This window comes from Salmo salar, chromosome 24 (genome assembly GCF_965601325.2).
Source record: "Salmo salar chromosome 24, fSalSal1, whole genome shotgun sequence".
NCBI lineage: Eukaryota > Metazoa > Chordata > Actinopteri > Salmoniformes > Salmonidae > Salmo > Salmo salar.
Genome location: NC_138314.1, coordinates 49,076,506 through 49,091,387, shown reverse-complemented (window position 1 = coordinate 49,091,387; position 14,882 = coordinate 49,076,506). Strand labels below are relative to the sequence as shown.

The 14,882-nt window shown below is 51.2% G+C and overlaps 1 protein-coding gene across 1 annotated transcript in view; it reads left to right on the top strand.

The window, feature by feature from the left end:
• The window catches only part of LOC106585979 (terminal uridylyltransferase 7), a 59,414-nt gene that overhangs the window by 12,738 nt on the left and 31,794 nt on the right, over window positions 1-14,882 (top strand). The window contains 12 exon segments of the mRNA XM_082968751.1: window positions 740-791; window positions 925-994; window positions 2,436-2,562; window positions 2,896-3,015; window positions 8,953-9,130; window positions 9,742-10,382; window positions 10,609-10,626; window positions 10,629-10,761; window positions 11,851-11,937; window positions 12,103-12,203; window positions 12,368-12,425; window positions 12,876-13,069. Coding sequence (XP_082824877.1) covers window positions 740-791; window positions 925-994; window positions 2,436-2,562; window positions 2,896-3,015; window positions 8,953-9,130; window positions 9,742-10,382; window positions 10,609-10,626; window positions 10,629-10,761; window positions 11,851-11,937; window positions 12,103-12,203; window positions 12,368-12,425; window positions 12,876-13,069 — 1,779 coding nt within the window.

The following is a 14,882-nucleotide window of genomic DNA, read 5'->3' as shown; positions in this document are numbered from 1 at the left end:
TATATAAACCCAACATGTAAAGTGTTGGTCCTCATGTTTCATGAACTGAAATAAAATATCCCAGAAATGTTCAATTCCCACAAAAACATTATTTCTCTTAAATTTTGTGCTTAAATGTGTTAACATCCTTGTTAGTGAGCATTTCTCCTTTGCCAAGACAATCCCATCTACCGGACAGGTGTGGCAAGTTTATTAAACTGCATGATCATTACACAGGTGCACCTTGTGCTGGGGACAATAAAGGGCCGCTCCTAAAATGTGCAGTTTTGTCACAACAACACAATGCCACAGATGTTTCAAGTTGAGGCAGGGTCCAATTGGTAATGCTGACTCTAGGAATGTCAACCAGAGCTGTTGCTACATAATTAATGTTCATTTGTGACCGATCTCCTTAATTTGGTTTTATGTAGCAACATTTAATTATTATTTTTTTTTTTACATTGGATAATAGTAGAGACTCAGAGCTAGAAAATGGTATATCATACACTACAGTTGAGGAACATTGGGAAAGTAATTCTGCTTTGAAAGTTGATAAACTTGTAACTTCACTTTTGAGAAAATGGCCTTTGGATGTTTTGGTACCTACTGGAGAGCTCTTCTTTGTCTCCGCCCATTCAGCATCATTCACACCCTCTTAAGCTTTAGCCCCACCTATTTCTTTATGGATTCACATGTAAGTGTGTGTGTGTGTGTGTGTGTGTTACACGGTTAACTGGTTTATATGTGTCTGTATTCACAGATGCATCAACCAGAGGTTCTGTTGCTGGTTCAGGAGAGCCTGTCTGTCAGCCGTGAGTACCGTCTACCTCTTGAGATGCTACGCTAGCTAGAATACCGAAAATAACCAATGATACTTTTTAGCGTTGTTAACATTGTGATAGCCATCGACGGGAGTGATCACACGGAGATGTTGGTGATTTCTAGTTCTCTATGAGAGCCTGGAGGCAGACTTCCACGCCAGGGTACCTGTGGTCATCTGTAAAGACAAGGACAGGTCAGTCCATTAATCACATCCCGTTGTTAGTGAAGCTGGACAGGTCAGTCCAGTAATCACATCCCGTTGTTAGTGAAGCTGGACAGGTCAGTCCAGTAATCACATCCCGTTGTTAGTGAAGCTGGACTGGTCAGTCCTTCATTAATCACATCCCGTTGTTAGTGAAGCTGGACTGGTCAGTCCTTCATTAATCACACCCGTTGTTAGTGAAGCTGGACAGGTCAGTCCATTAATCACATCCCGTTGTTAGTGAAGCTGGACAGGTCAGTCCATTAATCACATCCCGTTGTTAGTGAAGCTGGACTGGTCAGTCCTTCATTAATCACACCCGTTGTTAGTGAAGCTGGACAGGTCAGTCCATTAATCACATCCCGTTGTTAGTGAAGCTGGACAGGTCAGTCCATTAATCACATCCCGTTGTTAGTGAAGCTGGACAGGTCAGTCCATTAATCACATCCCGTTGTTAGTGAAGCTGGACAGGTCAGTCCAGTAATCACATCCCGTTGTTAGTGAAGCTGGACTGGTCAGTCCTTCATTAATCACTTCCCGTTGTTAGTGAAGCTGGACTGGTCAGTCCTTCATTAATCACATCCCGTTGTTAGTGAAGCTGGACAGGTCAGTCCATTAATCACACCCGTTGTTAGTGAAGCTGGACAGGTCAGTCCATTAATCACATCCCGTTGTTAGTGAAGCTGGACAGGTCAGTCCATTTAATAACATCCCGTTGTTAGTGAAGCTGGACAGGTCAGTCCATTTAATAACATCCCGTTGTTAGTGAAGCTGGACAGGTCAGTCCATTAATCAATCCCGTTGTTAGTGAAGCTGGACAGGTCAGCCCATTAATCACATCCCGTTGTTAGTGAAGCTGGACAGGTCAGTCCATTTATTACATCCCGTTGTTAGTGAAGCTGGAAAGGTCAGTCCTTTAATCACATCCCGTTGTTAGTGAAGCTGGACAGGTCAGTCCTTCATTAATCACACCCGTTGTTAGTGAAGCTGGACAGGTCAGTCCTTTAATCACATCCCGTTGTTAGTGAAGCTGGACAGGTCAGTCCTTCATTAATCACATCCCGTTGTTAGTGAAGCTGGACAGGTCAGTCCTTCATTAATCACACCCGTTGTTAGTGAAGCTGGACAGGTCAGTCCTTTAATCACATCCCGTTGTTAGTGAAGCTGGACAGGTCAGTCCTTCATTAATCACATCCCGTTGTTAGTGAAGCTGGACAGGTCAGTCCATTAATTACATCCCGTTGTTAGTGAAGCTGGACAGAAGCTGGTCTTTGTAATGAGCTGTTATCTGGCTACATAACAGTTGTGTTGTTTAACACTAATCTTCCTGAAAATAACCAGGTCTCCTTTTGACTGATGTGAAAGTGTGGCTGATGGGACATGTAGTTTTCGGGTACGCGAAGAAACCTGTCTGTCGTTGTTCTCCCTCAAGTGGTCTGGTGTGTAAGGTGAGCGCAGGAAATGACAACGCCTGCTTGACCACCTCCTTCCTGTCTGAGCTGGCAAATCAGGAGCCTCTGCTGCTGCCGCTGGTCCTGGGCTTCAGACACTGGGCCCGGGTGAGTTTATGAATTTTACCTGCACCTGTCAATCGCCTCATTACCCTGATTACTACCTGGTCACCAGTTAGTTAGCCTAGCAGTGTTACCCCTTGATGTTTTTTAAGATGAGGTGCCAAATTCACTCTGGATAAGAGCGTCTGCTAAATGACGTAAATGTAAATAATTATGCATTGTTGTCAATGGTGGACTACCTTAAAATGTAAAATATATCATCTAAAATATATATAGATATAGATATATATAGATATAGATATAGATAGATAGATAAATAAAAATAATTGTCCCTTGTGTCCCACGTTTCAGTGTTTGGACATTGTTTCTGTCTGTTAGATTTGTCACGTGGACCGAGCGGAGGAGGGAGGACTGCCATCGTACGTCTTCGCCCTCATGGTCGTCTACTTCCTCCAGCAGAGGAAACAGCCCGTCCTGCCTGCCTACCTGGGACACGAGGTAAACACAGTACTACATCTAACCAATACCTCCTCTCTCCTCCTACTGGGTCTATAACCCTACCTCCTCTCTCCTCCTACTGGGTCTATTAACCCTACCTCCTCTCTCCTCCTACTGGGTCTATAACCCTACCTCCTCTCTCCTCCTACTGGGTCTATAACCCTACCTCCTCTCTCCTCCTACTGGGTCTATTAACCCTACCTCCTCTCTCCTCCTACTGGGTCTATAACCCTACCTCCTCGCTCCTCCTACTGGGTCTATAACCCTACCTCCTCTCTCCTCCTACTGGGTCTATTAACCCTACCTCCTCTCTCCTCCTACTGGGTCTATTAACCCTACCTCCTCTCTCCTCCTACTGGGTCTATAACCCTACCTCCTCTCTCCTCCTACTGGGTCTATAACCCTACCTCCTCTCTCCTCCTACTGGGTCTATAACCCTACCTCCTCTCTCCTCCTACTGGGTCTATTAACCCTACCTCCTCGCTCCTCCTACTGGGTCTATAACCCTACCTCCTCGCTCCTCCTACTGGGTCTATAACCCTACCTCCTCTCTCCTCCTACTGGGTCTATAACCCTACCTCCTCTCTCCTCCTACTGGGTCTATTAACCCTACCTCCTCTCTCCTCCTACTGGGTCTATAACCCTACCTCCTCTCTCCTCCTACTGGGTCTATTAACCCTACCTCCTCTCTCCTCCTACTGGGTCTATAACCCTACCTCCTCTCTCCTCCTACTGGGTCTATTAACCCTACCTCCTCTCTCCTCCTACTGGGTCTATTAACCCTACCTCCTCTCTCCTCCTACTGGGTCTATTAACCCTACCTCCTCTCTCCTCCTACTGGGTCTATTAACCCTACCTCCTCTCTCCTCCTACTGGGTCTATAACCCTACCTCCTCTCTCCTCCTACTGGGTCTATTAACCCTACCTCCTCTGCTCCTCCTACTGGGTCTATAACCCTACCTCCTCTCTCCTCCTACTGGGTCTATTAACCCTACCTCCTCTGCTCCTCCTACTGGGTCTATAACCCTACCTCCTCTCTCCTCCTACTGGGTCTATAACCCTACCTCCTCTCTCCTCCTACTGGGTCTATTAACCCTACCTCCTCTCCTCTACTGGGTCTATAACCCTACCTCCTCTCTCCTCCTACTGGGTCTATAACCCTACCTCCTCTCTCCTCCTACTGGGTCTATTAACCCTACCTCCTCTCTCCTCCTACTGGGTCTATTAACCCTACCTCCTCTCTCCTCCTACTGGGTCTATAACCCTACCTCCTCTCTCCTCCTACTGGGTCTATAACCCTACCTCCTCTCTCCTCCTACTGGGTCTATTAACCCTACCTCCTCTCTCCTCCTACTGGGTCTATTAACCCTACCTCCTCTCTCCTCCTACTGGGTCTATAACCCTACCTCCTCTCTCCTCCTACTGGGTCTATAACCCTACCTCCTCTCTCCTCCTACTGGGTCTATTAACCCTACCTCTCTCCTACTGGGTCTATTAACCCTACCTCCTCCTACTGGGTCTATAACCCTACCTCCTCCTACTGGGTCTATAACCCTACCTCCTCCTACTGGGTCTATAACCCTACCTCACTCTCTACTGGGTCTATAACCCTACCTCCTCTCTCCTCCTACTGGGTCTATAACCCTACCTCCTCTCTCCTCCTACTGGGTCTATAAACCCTACCTCCTCTCTCCTCCTACTGGGTCTATAAACCCTACCTCCTCTCTCCTCCTACTGGGTCTATAAACCCTACCTCCTCTCTCCTCCTACTGGGTCTATTAACCCTACCTCCTCTCTCCTCCTACTGGGTCTATTAACCCTACCTCCTCTCTCCTCCTACTGGGTCTATTAACCCTACCTCCTCTCTCCTCCTACTGGGTCTATAACCCTACCTCCTCGCTCCTCCTACTGGGTCTATAACCCTACCTCCTCTCTCCTCCTACTGGGTCTATTACCCTCCTCCTCCTACTGGGTCTATTAACCCTACCTCCTCTCTCTCCTCCTACTGGGTCTATTAACCCTACCTCCTCTCTCCTCCTACTGGGTCTATTAACCCTACCTCCTCTCTCCTCCTACTGGGTCTATTAACCCTACCTCCTCTCTCCTCCTACTGGGTCTATTAACCCTACCTCCTCTCTCCTCCTACTGGGTCTATTAACCCTACCTCCTCTCTCCTCCTACTGGGTCTATAACCCTACCTCCTCTCTCCTCCTACTGGGTCTATAACCCTACCTCCTCTCTCCTCCTACTGGGTCTATTAACCCTACCTCCTCTCTGTCTGATAAACAGTTCATCAGCGGGCTGTACTGGGTCTATAACCCTACCTCCTCTCTCCTCCTACTGGGTCTATAACCCTACCTCCTCTCTCCTCCTACTGGGTCTATAACCCTACCTCCTCTCTCCTCCTACTGGGTCTATAACCCTACCTCCTCTCTCCTCCTACTGGGTCTATAACCCTACCTCCTCTCTCCTCCTACTGGGTCTATTAACCCTACCTCCTCTCTCCTCCTACTGGGTCTATTAACCCTACCTCCTCTCTCCTCCTACTGGGTCTATTAACCCTACCTCCTCTCTCCTCCTACTGGGTCTATTAACCCTACCTCCTCTCTCCTCCTACTGGGTCTATTAACCCTACCTCCTCTCTCCTCCTACTGGGTCTATTAACCCTACCTCCTCTCTCCTCCTACTGGGTCTATTAACCCTACCTCCTCTCTCCTCCTACTGGGTCTATTAACCCTACCTCCTCTCTCCTCCTACTGGGTCTATTAACCCTACCTCCTCTCTCCTCCTACTGGGTCTATTAACCCTACCTCCTCTCTCCTCCTACTGGGTCTATTAACCCTACCTCCTCTCTCCTCCTACTGGGTCTATTAACCCTACCTCCTCTCTCCTCCTACTGGGTCTATTAACCCTACCTCCTCTCTCCTCCTACTGGGTCTATAACCCTACCTCCTCTCTCCTCCTACTGGGTCTATAACCCTACCTCCTCTCTCCTCCTACTGGGTCTATAACCCTACCTCCTCTCTCCTCCTACTGGGTCTATTAACCCTACCTCCTCTCTCCTCCTACTGGGTCTATTAACCCTACCTCCTCTCTCCTCCTACTGGGTCTATTAACCCTACCTCCTCTCTCCTCCTACTGGGTCTATTAACCCTACCTCCTCTCTCCTCCTACTGGGTCTATAACCCTACCTCCTCTCTCCTCCTACTGGGTCTATTAACCCTACCTCCTCTCTCCTCCTACTGGGTCTATTAACCCTACCTCCTCTCTCCTCCTACTGGGTCTATTAACCCTACCTCCTCTCTCCTCCTACTGGGTCTATTAACCCTACCTCCTCTCTCCTCCTACTGGGTCTATAACCCTACCTCCTCTCTCCTCCTACTGGGTCTATAACCCTACCTCCTCTCTCCTCCTACTGGGTCTATAACCCTACCTCCTCTCTCCTCCTACTGGGTCTATTAACCCTACCTCCTCTCTCCTCCTACTGGGTCTATTAACCCTACCTCCTCTCTCCTCCTACTGGGTCTATTAACCCTACCTCCTCTCTCCTCCTACTGGGTCTATTAACCCTACCTCCTCTCTCCTCCTACTGGGTCTATTAACCCTACCTCCTCTCTCCTCCTACTGGGTCTATTAACCCTACCTCCTCTCTCCTCCTACTGGGTCTATTAACCCTACCTCCTCTCTCCTCCTACTGGGTCTATAACCCTACCTCCTCTCTCCTCCTACTGGGTCTATTAACCCTACCTCCTCTCTCCTCCTACTGGGTCTATTAACCCTACCTCCTCTCTCCTCCTACTGGGTCTATAACCCTACCTCCTCCTACTGGGTCTATAACCCTACCTCCTCCTACTGGGTCTATAACCCTACCTCCTAACCCTACCTCCTCCTACTGGGTCTATAACCCTACCTCCTCTCTCCTCCTTCAGTCTGACCTACATGGAGGATGGGTGTGTTCACTGGAGTTACTCTCCCGTCTCTAACGACTCCGCTTCATCCTCAACCCCAGAAACCATCAGCAGGGAGGGCAAGGTAACTACACCCTGGGGAGGGAGGGGACTCTACCCTGGGGCTTAGGGGGGAGGGAGGGGACTCTACCCTGGGGCTTAGGGGGGAGGGAGGGGACTCTACCCTGGGGCTTAGGGAGGAGGAAGGGGACTCTACCCTGGGGCTTAGGGGGGAGGGAGAGTACCCTACCGTGGGGCTTAGGGGGGAGGGAGGGGACCCTACCGTGGGGCTTAGGGGGGAGGGAGGGGACCCTACCCTGGGGCTTAGGGGGGAGGGAGGGGACCCTACCCTGGGGCTTAGGGGGGAGGGAGGGGACTCTACCCTGGGGCTTAGGGGGGAGGGAGGGGACCCTACCCTGGGGCTTAGGGGGGAGGGAGGGGACCCTACCCTGGGGCTTAGGGGGGAGGGAGGGTACCCTACCCTGGGGCTTAGGGGGGAGGGAGGGGACCCTACCCTGGGGCTTAGGGGGGAGGGAGGGGACCCTACCCTGGGGCTTAGGGGGGAGGGAGGGGACCCTACCCTGGGGCTTAGGGGGGAGGGAGGGGACCCTACCCTGGGGCTTAGGGGGGAGGGAGGGGACCCTACCCTGGGGCTTAGGGGGGAGGGGACTCTACCCTGGGGCTTAGGGGGGAGGGGACTCTACCCTGGGGCTTAGGGGGGAGGGAGGGGACCCTACCCTGGGGCTTAGGGGGGAGGGAGGGGACCCTACCCTGGGGCTTAGGGGGGAGGGAGGGGACTCTACCCTGGGGCTTGGGGGGGAGGGAGGGGACTCTACCCTGGGGCTTAGGGGGGAGGGAGGGGACCCTACCCTGGGGCTTAGGGGGGAGGGAGGGGACCCTACCCTGGGGCTTAGGGGGGAGGGAGGGGACCCTACCCTGGGGCTTAGGGGGGAGGGAGGGGACCCTACCCTGGGGCTTAGGGGGGGAGGGGACTCTACCCTGGGGCTTGGGGGGAGGGAGGGGACTCTACCCTGGGGCTTAGGGGGGAGGGAGGGGACCCTACCCTGGGGCTTAGGGGGGAGGGAGGGGACCCTACCCTGGGGCTTAGGGGGGAGGGAGAGGACTCTACCCTGGGGCTTAGGGGGGAGGGAGGGGACCCTACCCTGGGGCTTAGGGGGGAGGGAGAGGACTCTACCCTGGGGCTTAGGGGGGAGGGAGAGTACCCTACCGTGGGGCTTAGGGGGGAGGGAGGGGACCCTACCGTGGGGCTTAGGGGGGAGGGAGGGGAGCCTACCGTGGGGCTTAGGGGGGAGGGAGGGGACTCTACCGTGGGGCTTAGGGGGGAGGGAGGGGACCCTACCCTGGGGCTTAGGGGGGAGGGAGGGGACCCTACCCTGGGGCTTAGGGGGGAGGGAGGGGACCCTACCCTGGGGCTTAGGGGGGAGGGAGGGGACCCTACCCTGGGGCTTAGGGGGGAGGGAGAGGACTCTACCCTGGGGCTTAGGGGGGAGGGAGGGTACCCTACCCTGGGGCTTAGGGGGGAGGGGACTCTACCCTGGGGCTTAGGGGGGAGGGAGGGGACTCTACCCTGGGGCTTAGGGGGGAGGGAGGGGACTCTACCCTGGGGCTTAGGGGGGAGGGAGGGGACTCTACCCTGGGGCTTAGGGGGGAGGGAGGGGACTCTACCCTGGGGCTTAGGGGGGAGGGAGGGTACCCTACCCTGGGGCTTAGGGGGGAGGGAGGGGACCCTACCCTGGGGCTTAGGGGGGAGGGAGAGGACTCTACCCTGGGGAGGGAGGGGACTCTACCCTGGGGCTTAGGGGGGAGGGAGGGGACTCTACCCTGGGGCTTAGGGGGGAGGGAGGGGACTCTACCATGGGGCTTAGGGGGGAGGGAGGGGACCCTACCCTGGGGCTTGGGGGAGGGGGCTGTACCCTGTGGGTGCTCAACATATTGTCAGTGTTCTCTGATTGTGTGTGTTTCTCTCCAGGCTCCTCTGGTGATCCCGAGGTCTGTCTCCCCTCCAGCGGTGGGTCTTCTGTGGGTGGAGATGCTGCGTTTCTATTCGCTGACGTTCGACATGGCGGAGTGTGTCATCAGCGTGCGTACCAGCCTCGTCCTATCACGGGAGGACAAAGACTGGCCCAAGAAACGCATTGCCGTGGAGGGTATGAAACAACCTTCACCGTCCTCCTCCTCTCTAACCAATCAGACTCCACTACCTAACATGTTTTTAGCGTCGGGGAGCTGTCTTATGTGGTCCGTGGAGTCGGTTAACCGGCGGATAACTTCTCTAGGCTAGGGGGTAGTATTTTCACGGCCGGATGAAAAACGTACCCAAATTAAACAGCCTTCTTCTCAGGGGCCCAGGAACTAGAATATTCATATTATTAGTAGATTTGGATAGAAAACACTCTGAAGTTTCTAAAACCTGTTTGAATGATAGACTTTGTGAAGGGAAACAGTTGTTTATACCAGACCTGTGTAAGCTGTTGCCAGGTAGACTTTGTGAAAGGAAACAGTTGTTTATACCAGACCTGTGTAAGCTGTTGCCAGGTAGACTTTGTGAAAGGAAACAGTTGTTTATACCAGACCTGTGTAAGCTGTTGCCAGGTAGACTTTGTGAAGGGAAACAGTTGTTTATACCAGACCTGTGTAAGCTGTTGCCAGGTAGACTTTGTGAAAGGAAACAGTTATTTAGCAAATCATGACACAGATACACACAAGTTATGATTTTGACACGAATTTATGATTTTAATGTTAGTTATGTGTGTTTTAGATCCATTTGCGATAAAGAGGAACGTGGCTCGTACGTTGAACAGCCAAAAGATGTACGAGTACATTCTTCACTGCCTCAAATCTACCTACAAGTACTTCGCCCTGCCCCTCAGGCTCCCCTCAGCCAACCACAAGACAACAGAGCAGCAAGGAGCCAATCACAAGCCAGGGCCTGGACAGAAGGGTCAGAGTGACGTTGGCCTCGTTCAATCAGGGTTGAGCGGTGTCATCCTGGAATCCCAGGCAGCCAATAAGGAGAAAGTAGAGGATGATGTTCCACAGGATTCTGACTGTATGGAGGAAGAGGAAGAGGAGGAGAGCCCTTCAGAGTCCGATCGAGAGAAAGAAAAGGGGGACTTGGGGAAGAACAGCCTGTCTGAAGAGGAAGAGGAAGTATATCCCAGACCACACCTAGACAGTGTGACCACAGAGGACGAAGAAGACCTGTTCCCGTTGGACGAGGTGTCGGGAGAGGAGCTTCTCTCCGACGAGGAGGGGCCAGACCGAGACGCTCCAGGGTCGTTGGATGAGGAGGATGAGGTACCAGAGGACCCGCCCAAGCAGGCATTACCAGACGACGGGACCGATGGGGCCAGCGTTCTCTGCTATGTGTTTACCAGACAGGCTTTCACCCGCGGCAGGGTAAATATGACCACGTGATGTACACCTTTTATTATCAAGTTCTTACAAAGTCTGAAACTGTTATGATTTGCTACACGCACGCTAACCGTCTGTCTGTCTGTCTGTCTGTCTGTCTGTCTGTCTGTCTCTGTCTGTCTCTGTCTGTCTGTCTGTCTGTCTGTCTGTCTGTCTGTCTGTCTGTCTGTCTGTCTGTCTGTCTGTCTGTCTGTCTGTCTGTCTGTGTCAGTCCCACACAGTGGTGTGTATAGTGTGTGTAAGCGTGACGGCCATCTTAAGAAGGACTGTCCTGAAGACTTCCAGAGGGTTCAGCTAGCTCCTCTCCCTCCCATGACACCTGCCTTCCTCAAAACACTCAACACTGTCTGTCTGCAGTGCTACCGTAAGTCTGCCTGTCTGTCTGCAGTGCTACCGTAAGTCTGTCTGTCTGTCTGTCTGCCAGCAGTCCTACTGTAAGTCTGCCTGTCTGTCTGCCAGCCTGTCTGTCTGTCTGTCTGCCAACAGTGCTACTGTAAGTCTGCCTGTCTGTCTGCCAGCAGTCCTACTGTAAGTCTGCCTGTCTGTCTGCCTGCCTGTCTGTCTGTCTGTCTGCCAACAGTGCTACTGTAAGTCTGCCTGTCTGTGTTACCTGTTCCTCAAATGATCTGTACATTCTGTATTAGAGGTCGACCGATTATGATTTTTCAGCGCCGATACCGATTATCGGGGGGCCAAAAAAAAGCCAATACCGATTTAATCATCCGATTTTTATATACATATATTTGTAATAATGACAATTACAACAATACTGAATGAACACGTGTGGCTCAGTTGGTAGAGCATGGTGTTTGCAACGCCAGGGTTGTGGGTTCGATTCCCACGGGGGACCAGTACGGGAAAAAATGTATGAAATGAAATGTATGCATTCACTACTGTAAGTCGCTCTGGATAAGAGCGTCTGCTAAATGACTAAAATGTCAAATGTAAACACTTATTTTAACTTAATATAATACATCAATCACATCCATTTAGTCTCAAATAATGAAACATGTTCAATTTGGTTTAAATAATGCAAAGACAAAGTGTTGGAGAAGAAAGTAAAAGTGCAATATGTGCCATGTAAGAAAGCTTGAATATCATCAATCATGTGTAGTTAACTAGTGATTATGTTAAGATTGATTGTTTATTATAAGATAAGTTTAATGCTAGCTAGCAACTTACCTTGGCTTCTTGCTGCACTCGCGTAACAGGTAGTCAGCCTGGCACGCGGTCCCCTCGTGGATTGCGATGTAATCGGCCATAATCGGCGTCCATAAATGCCGATTACCGATTGTTATGAAAACTTGAAATCGGCCCTAATTAATCGGCCGTTCCGATTTAATCGGTCGACCTCTATTCTCTATAGTATGTACCATTCCACATTTAGTTAATTGAAATATGTTTAATTTTATATTTCCCAGAATTGACGACTGTTATTATTGTAATTTCCCAGGAGACTTTGCTCTAGATGAGGTGGAGGTGGGAGTGAGAGAACACATCCTACTGGACCTCGAGAACTTCGTCAAACGACAGGTCACAGGTGAGACAACACACCTGATACAGATGCTCAGGGGATCTGTAGCTATGTGGGTTATTTCTTGTGATTGACAGGTTCCATACTTTAACCGTTTGGTTGACTGACTGATTGACTGATTGATTGATTGATTGATTGATTGATTGATTGATTGATTGATTGATTGACAAGGTGCCAGCCTGAGGCTGTTTGGTTCGTCTAAGAACGGCTTCGGCTTCAAGCAGAGTGACCTGGACATCTGCATGGTGCTGGACGGACAGGAGACCGCTGAAGTAATTCTCTTTCTGTCTGTCTTGTCCTCCTTCTCTGCTTTTCTCTTCTCGTTCTTCTCTCTCTTATCAAAACAACTGTTATCTCTCTATATCGATAAACCGTTAAGTGAATCCCGTAAACACACCTCTTCTGAGATCCCTGTTTTGAACCTTCTCTCCTGCAGGGTCTGGACTGTATCAGCATCATAGAGTCTCTGGCCAGACTGCTGAGGAAACACCCAGGTCGGTGTCTGGACCCTGTGATCATGTAGAATATGGTGTCTGGACACGACCCTGTGATCATGTAGAATATGGGTCGGTGTCTGGACCCTGTCATCATGTAGAATATGGTGTCTGGACACGACCCTGTGATAATGTAGAATATGGGTCGGTGTCTGGACCCTGTGATAATGTAGATTATGGGTCGGTGTCTGGACCCTGTGATAATGTAGATTATGGGTCGGTGTCTGGACACGACCCTGTGATAATGTAGATTATGGGTCGGTGTCTGGACCCTGTGATCATGTAGAATATGGGTCGGTGTCTGGACCCTGTGATAATGTAGAATATGGGTCGGTGTCTGGACCCTGTGATAATGTAGAATATGGGTCAGTGTCTGGACACGACCCTGTGATAATGTAGAATATGGGTCGGTGTCTGGACCCTGTGATAATGCTGTATTTACTCCCCCAGGTCTGAGAAACATCCTTCCCATCACGACAGCTAAAGTCCCCATCGTCAAGTTCTACCACGTCAGAACGGGCCTGGAGGGAGACATATCCCTCTACAACACGCTGGCTTTGCACAACACGCGGCTGTTGGCGTCGTACGCTGCCATCGACCCCCGGGTCTAGACGCTATGCTACGTCATGAAGGTCTTGGCCAAGGTGAGTCCATCACGCTGATGGAGCAGCACGTTAGGCACTACACGCTGATGGAGCAGCACGTTAGGCACTACACGCTGATGGAGCAGCACGTTAGGCACTACACGCTGATGGAGCAGCACGTTAGGCACTACACGCTGATGGAGCAGCATGTTAGGCACTACACGCTGATGGAGCAGCACGTTAGGCACTACACGCTGATGGAGCAGCACGTTAGGCACCACACGCTGATGGAGCAGCACGTTAGGCACCACACGCTGATGGAGCAGCACGTTAGGCACTACACGCTGATGGAGCAGCACATTAGGCACTACACGCTGATGGAGCAGCACGTTAGGTACTACACGCTGATGGAGCAGCACGTTAGGCACTACACGCTGATGGAGCAGCACGTTAGGTACTACACAACGCTGATGGAGCAGCACGTTAGGCACTACACGCTGATGGAGTAGCACGTTAGGCACTACACGCTGATGGAGTAGCACGTTAGGCACTACACCGCTGATGGAGCAGCACGTTAGGCACTACACCGCTGATGGAGCAGCACGTTAGGCACTACACCGCTGATGGAGCAGCACGTTAGGTACTACACCGCTGATGAAGCAGCACGTTAGGTACTACACAACGCTGATGGAGCAGCACGTTAGGCACTACACCGCTGATGGAGCAGCACGTTAGGCACTACACCGCTGATGGAGCAGCACGTTAGGCACTACACCGCTGATGGAGCAGCACGTTAGGCACTACACCGCTGATGGAGCAGCACGTTAGGCACTACACAACGCTGATGGAGCAGCACGTTAGGCACTACACAACGCTGATGGAGCAGCACGTTAGGCACTACACAACGCTGATGGAGCAGCACGTTAGGCACTACACAACGCTGATGGAGCAGCACGTTAGGCACTACACAACGCTGATGGAGCAGCACGTTAGGCACTACACAACGCTGATGGAGCAGCACGTTAGGCACTACACAACGCTGATGGAGCAGCACGTTAGGCACTACACAACGCTGATGGAGCAGCACGTTAGGCACTACACAACGCTGATGGAGCAGCACGTTAGGCACTACACAACGCTGATGGAGCAGCACGTTAGGCACTACACAACGCTGATGGAGCAGCACGTTAGGCACTACACAACGCTGATGGAGCAGCACGTTAGGCACTACACAACGCTGATGGAGCAGCACGTTAGGCACTACACAACGCTGATGGAGCAGCACGTTAGGCACTACACAACGCTGATGGAGCAGCACGTTAGGCACTACACAACGCTGATGGAGCAGCACGGTAGGCACCACAACGCTGATGGAGCAGCACGTTAGGCACCACAACGCTGATGGAGCAGCACGTTAGGCACCACAACGCTGATGGAGCAGCACGTTAGGCACCACAACGCTGATGGAGCAGCACGTTAGGAACCACAACACTGATGGAGCAGCACGTTAGGCACTAGAAGCTTCTGATGATAATTCAATGAGTCTGTCTGTCCTGGTCTAGTTAAAGGGGATGTTTTAATATCGATGTTGTCCCCTGGTCTAGTTAAAGGGGTGGTTTTAATATCTGTTGTCCCCTGGTCTAGTTAAAGGGGATGTATTAATATCTATGTTGTCCCCTGGTCTAGTTAAAGGGGATGTTTTAATATCTGTTGTCCCCTGGTCTAGTTAAAGGGGATGTATTAATATCTATGTTGTCCCCTGGTCTAGTTAAAGGGGTGGTTTTAATATCTGTTGTCCCCTGGTCTAGTTAAAGGGGTGGTTTTAATATCTGTTGTCCCCTGGTCTAGTTAAAGGGGATGTATTAATATCTAT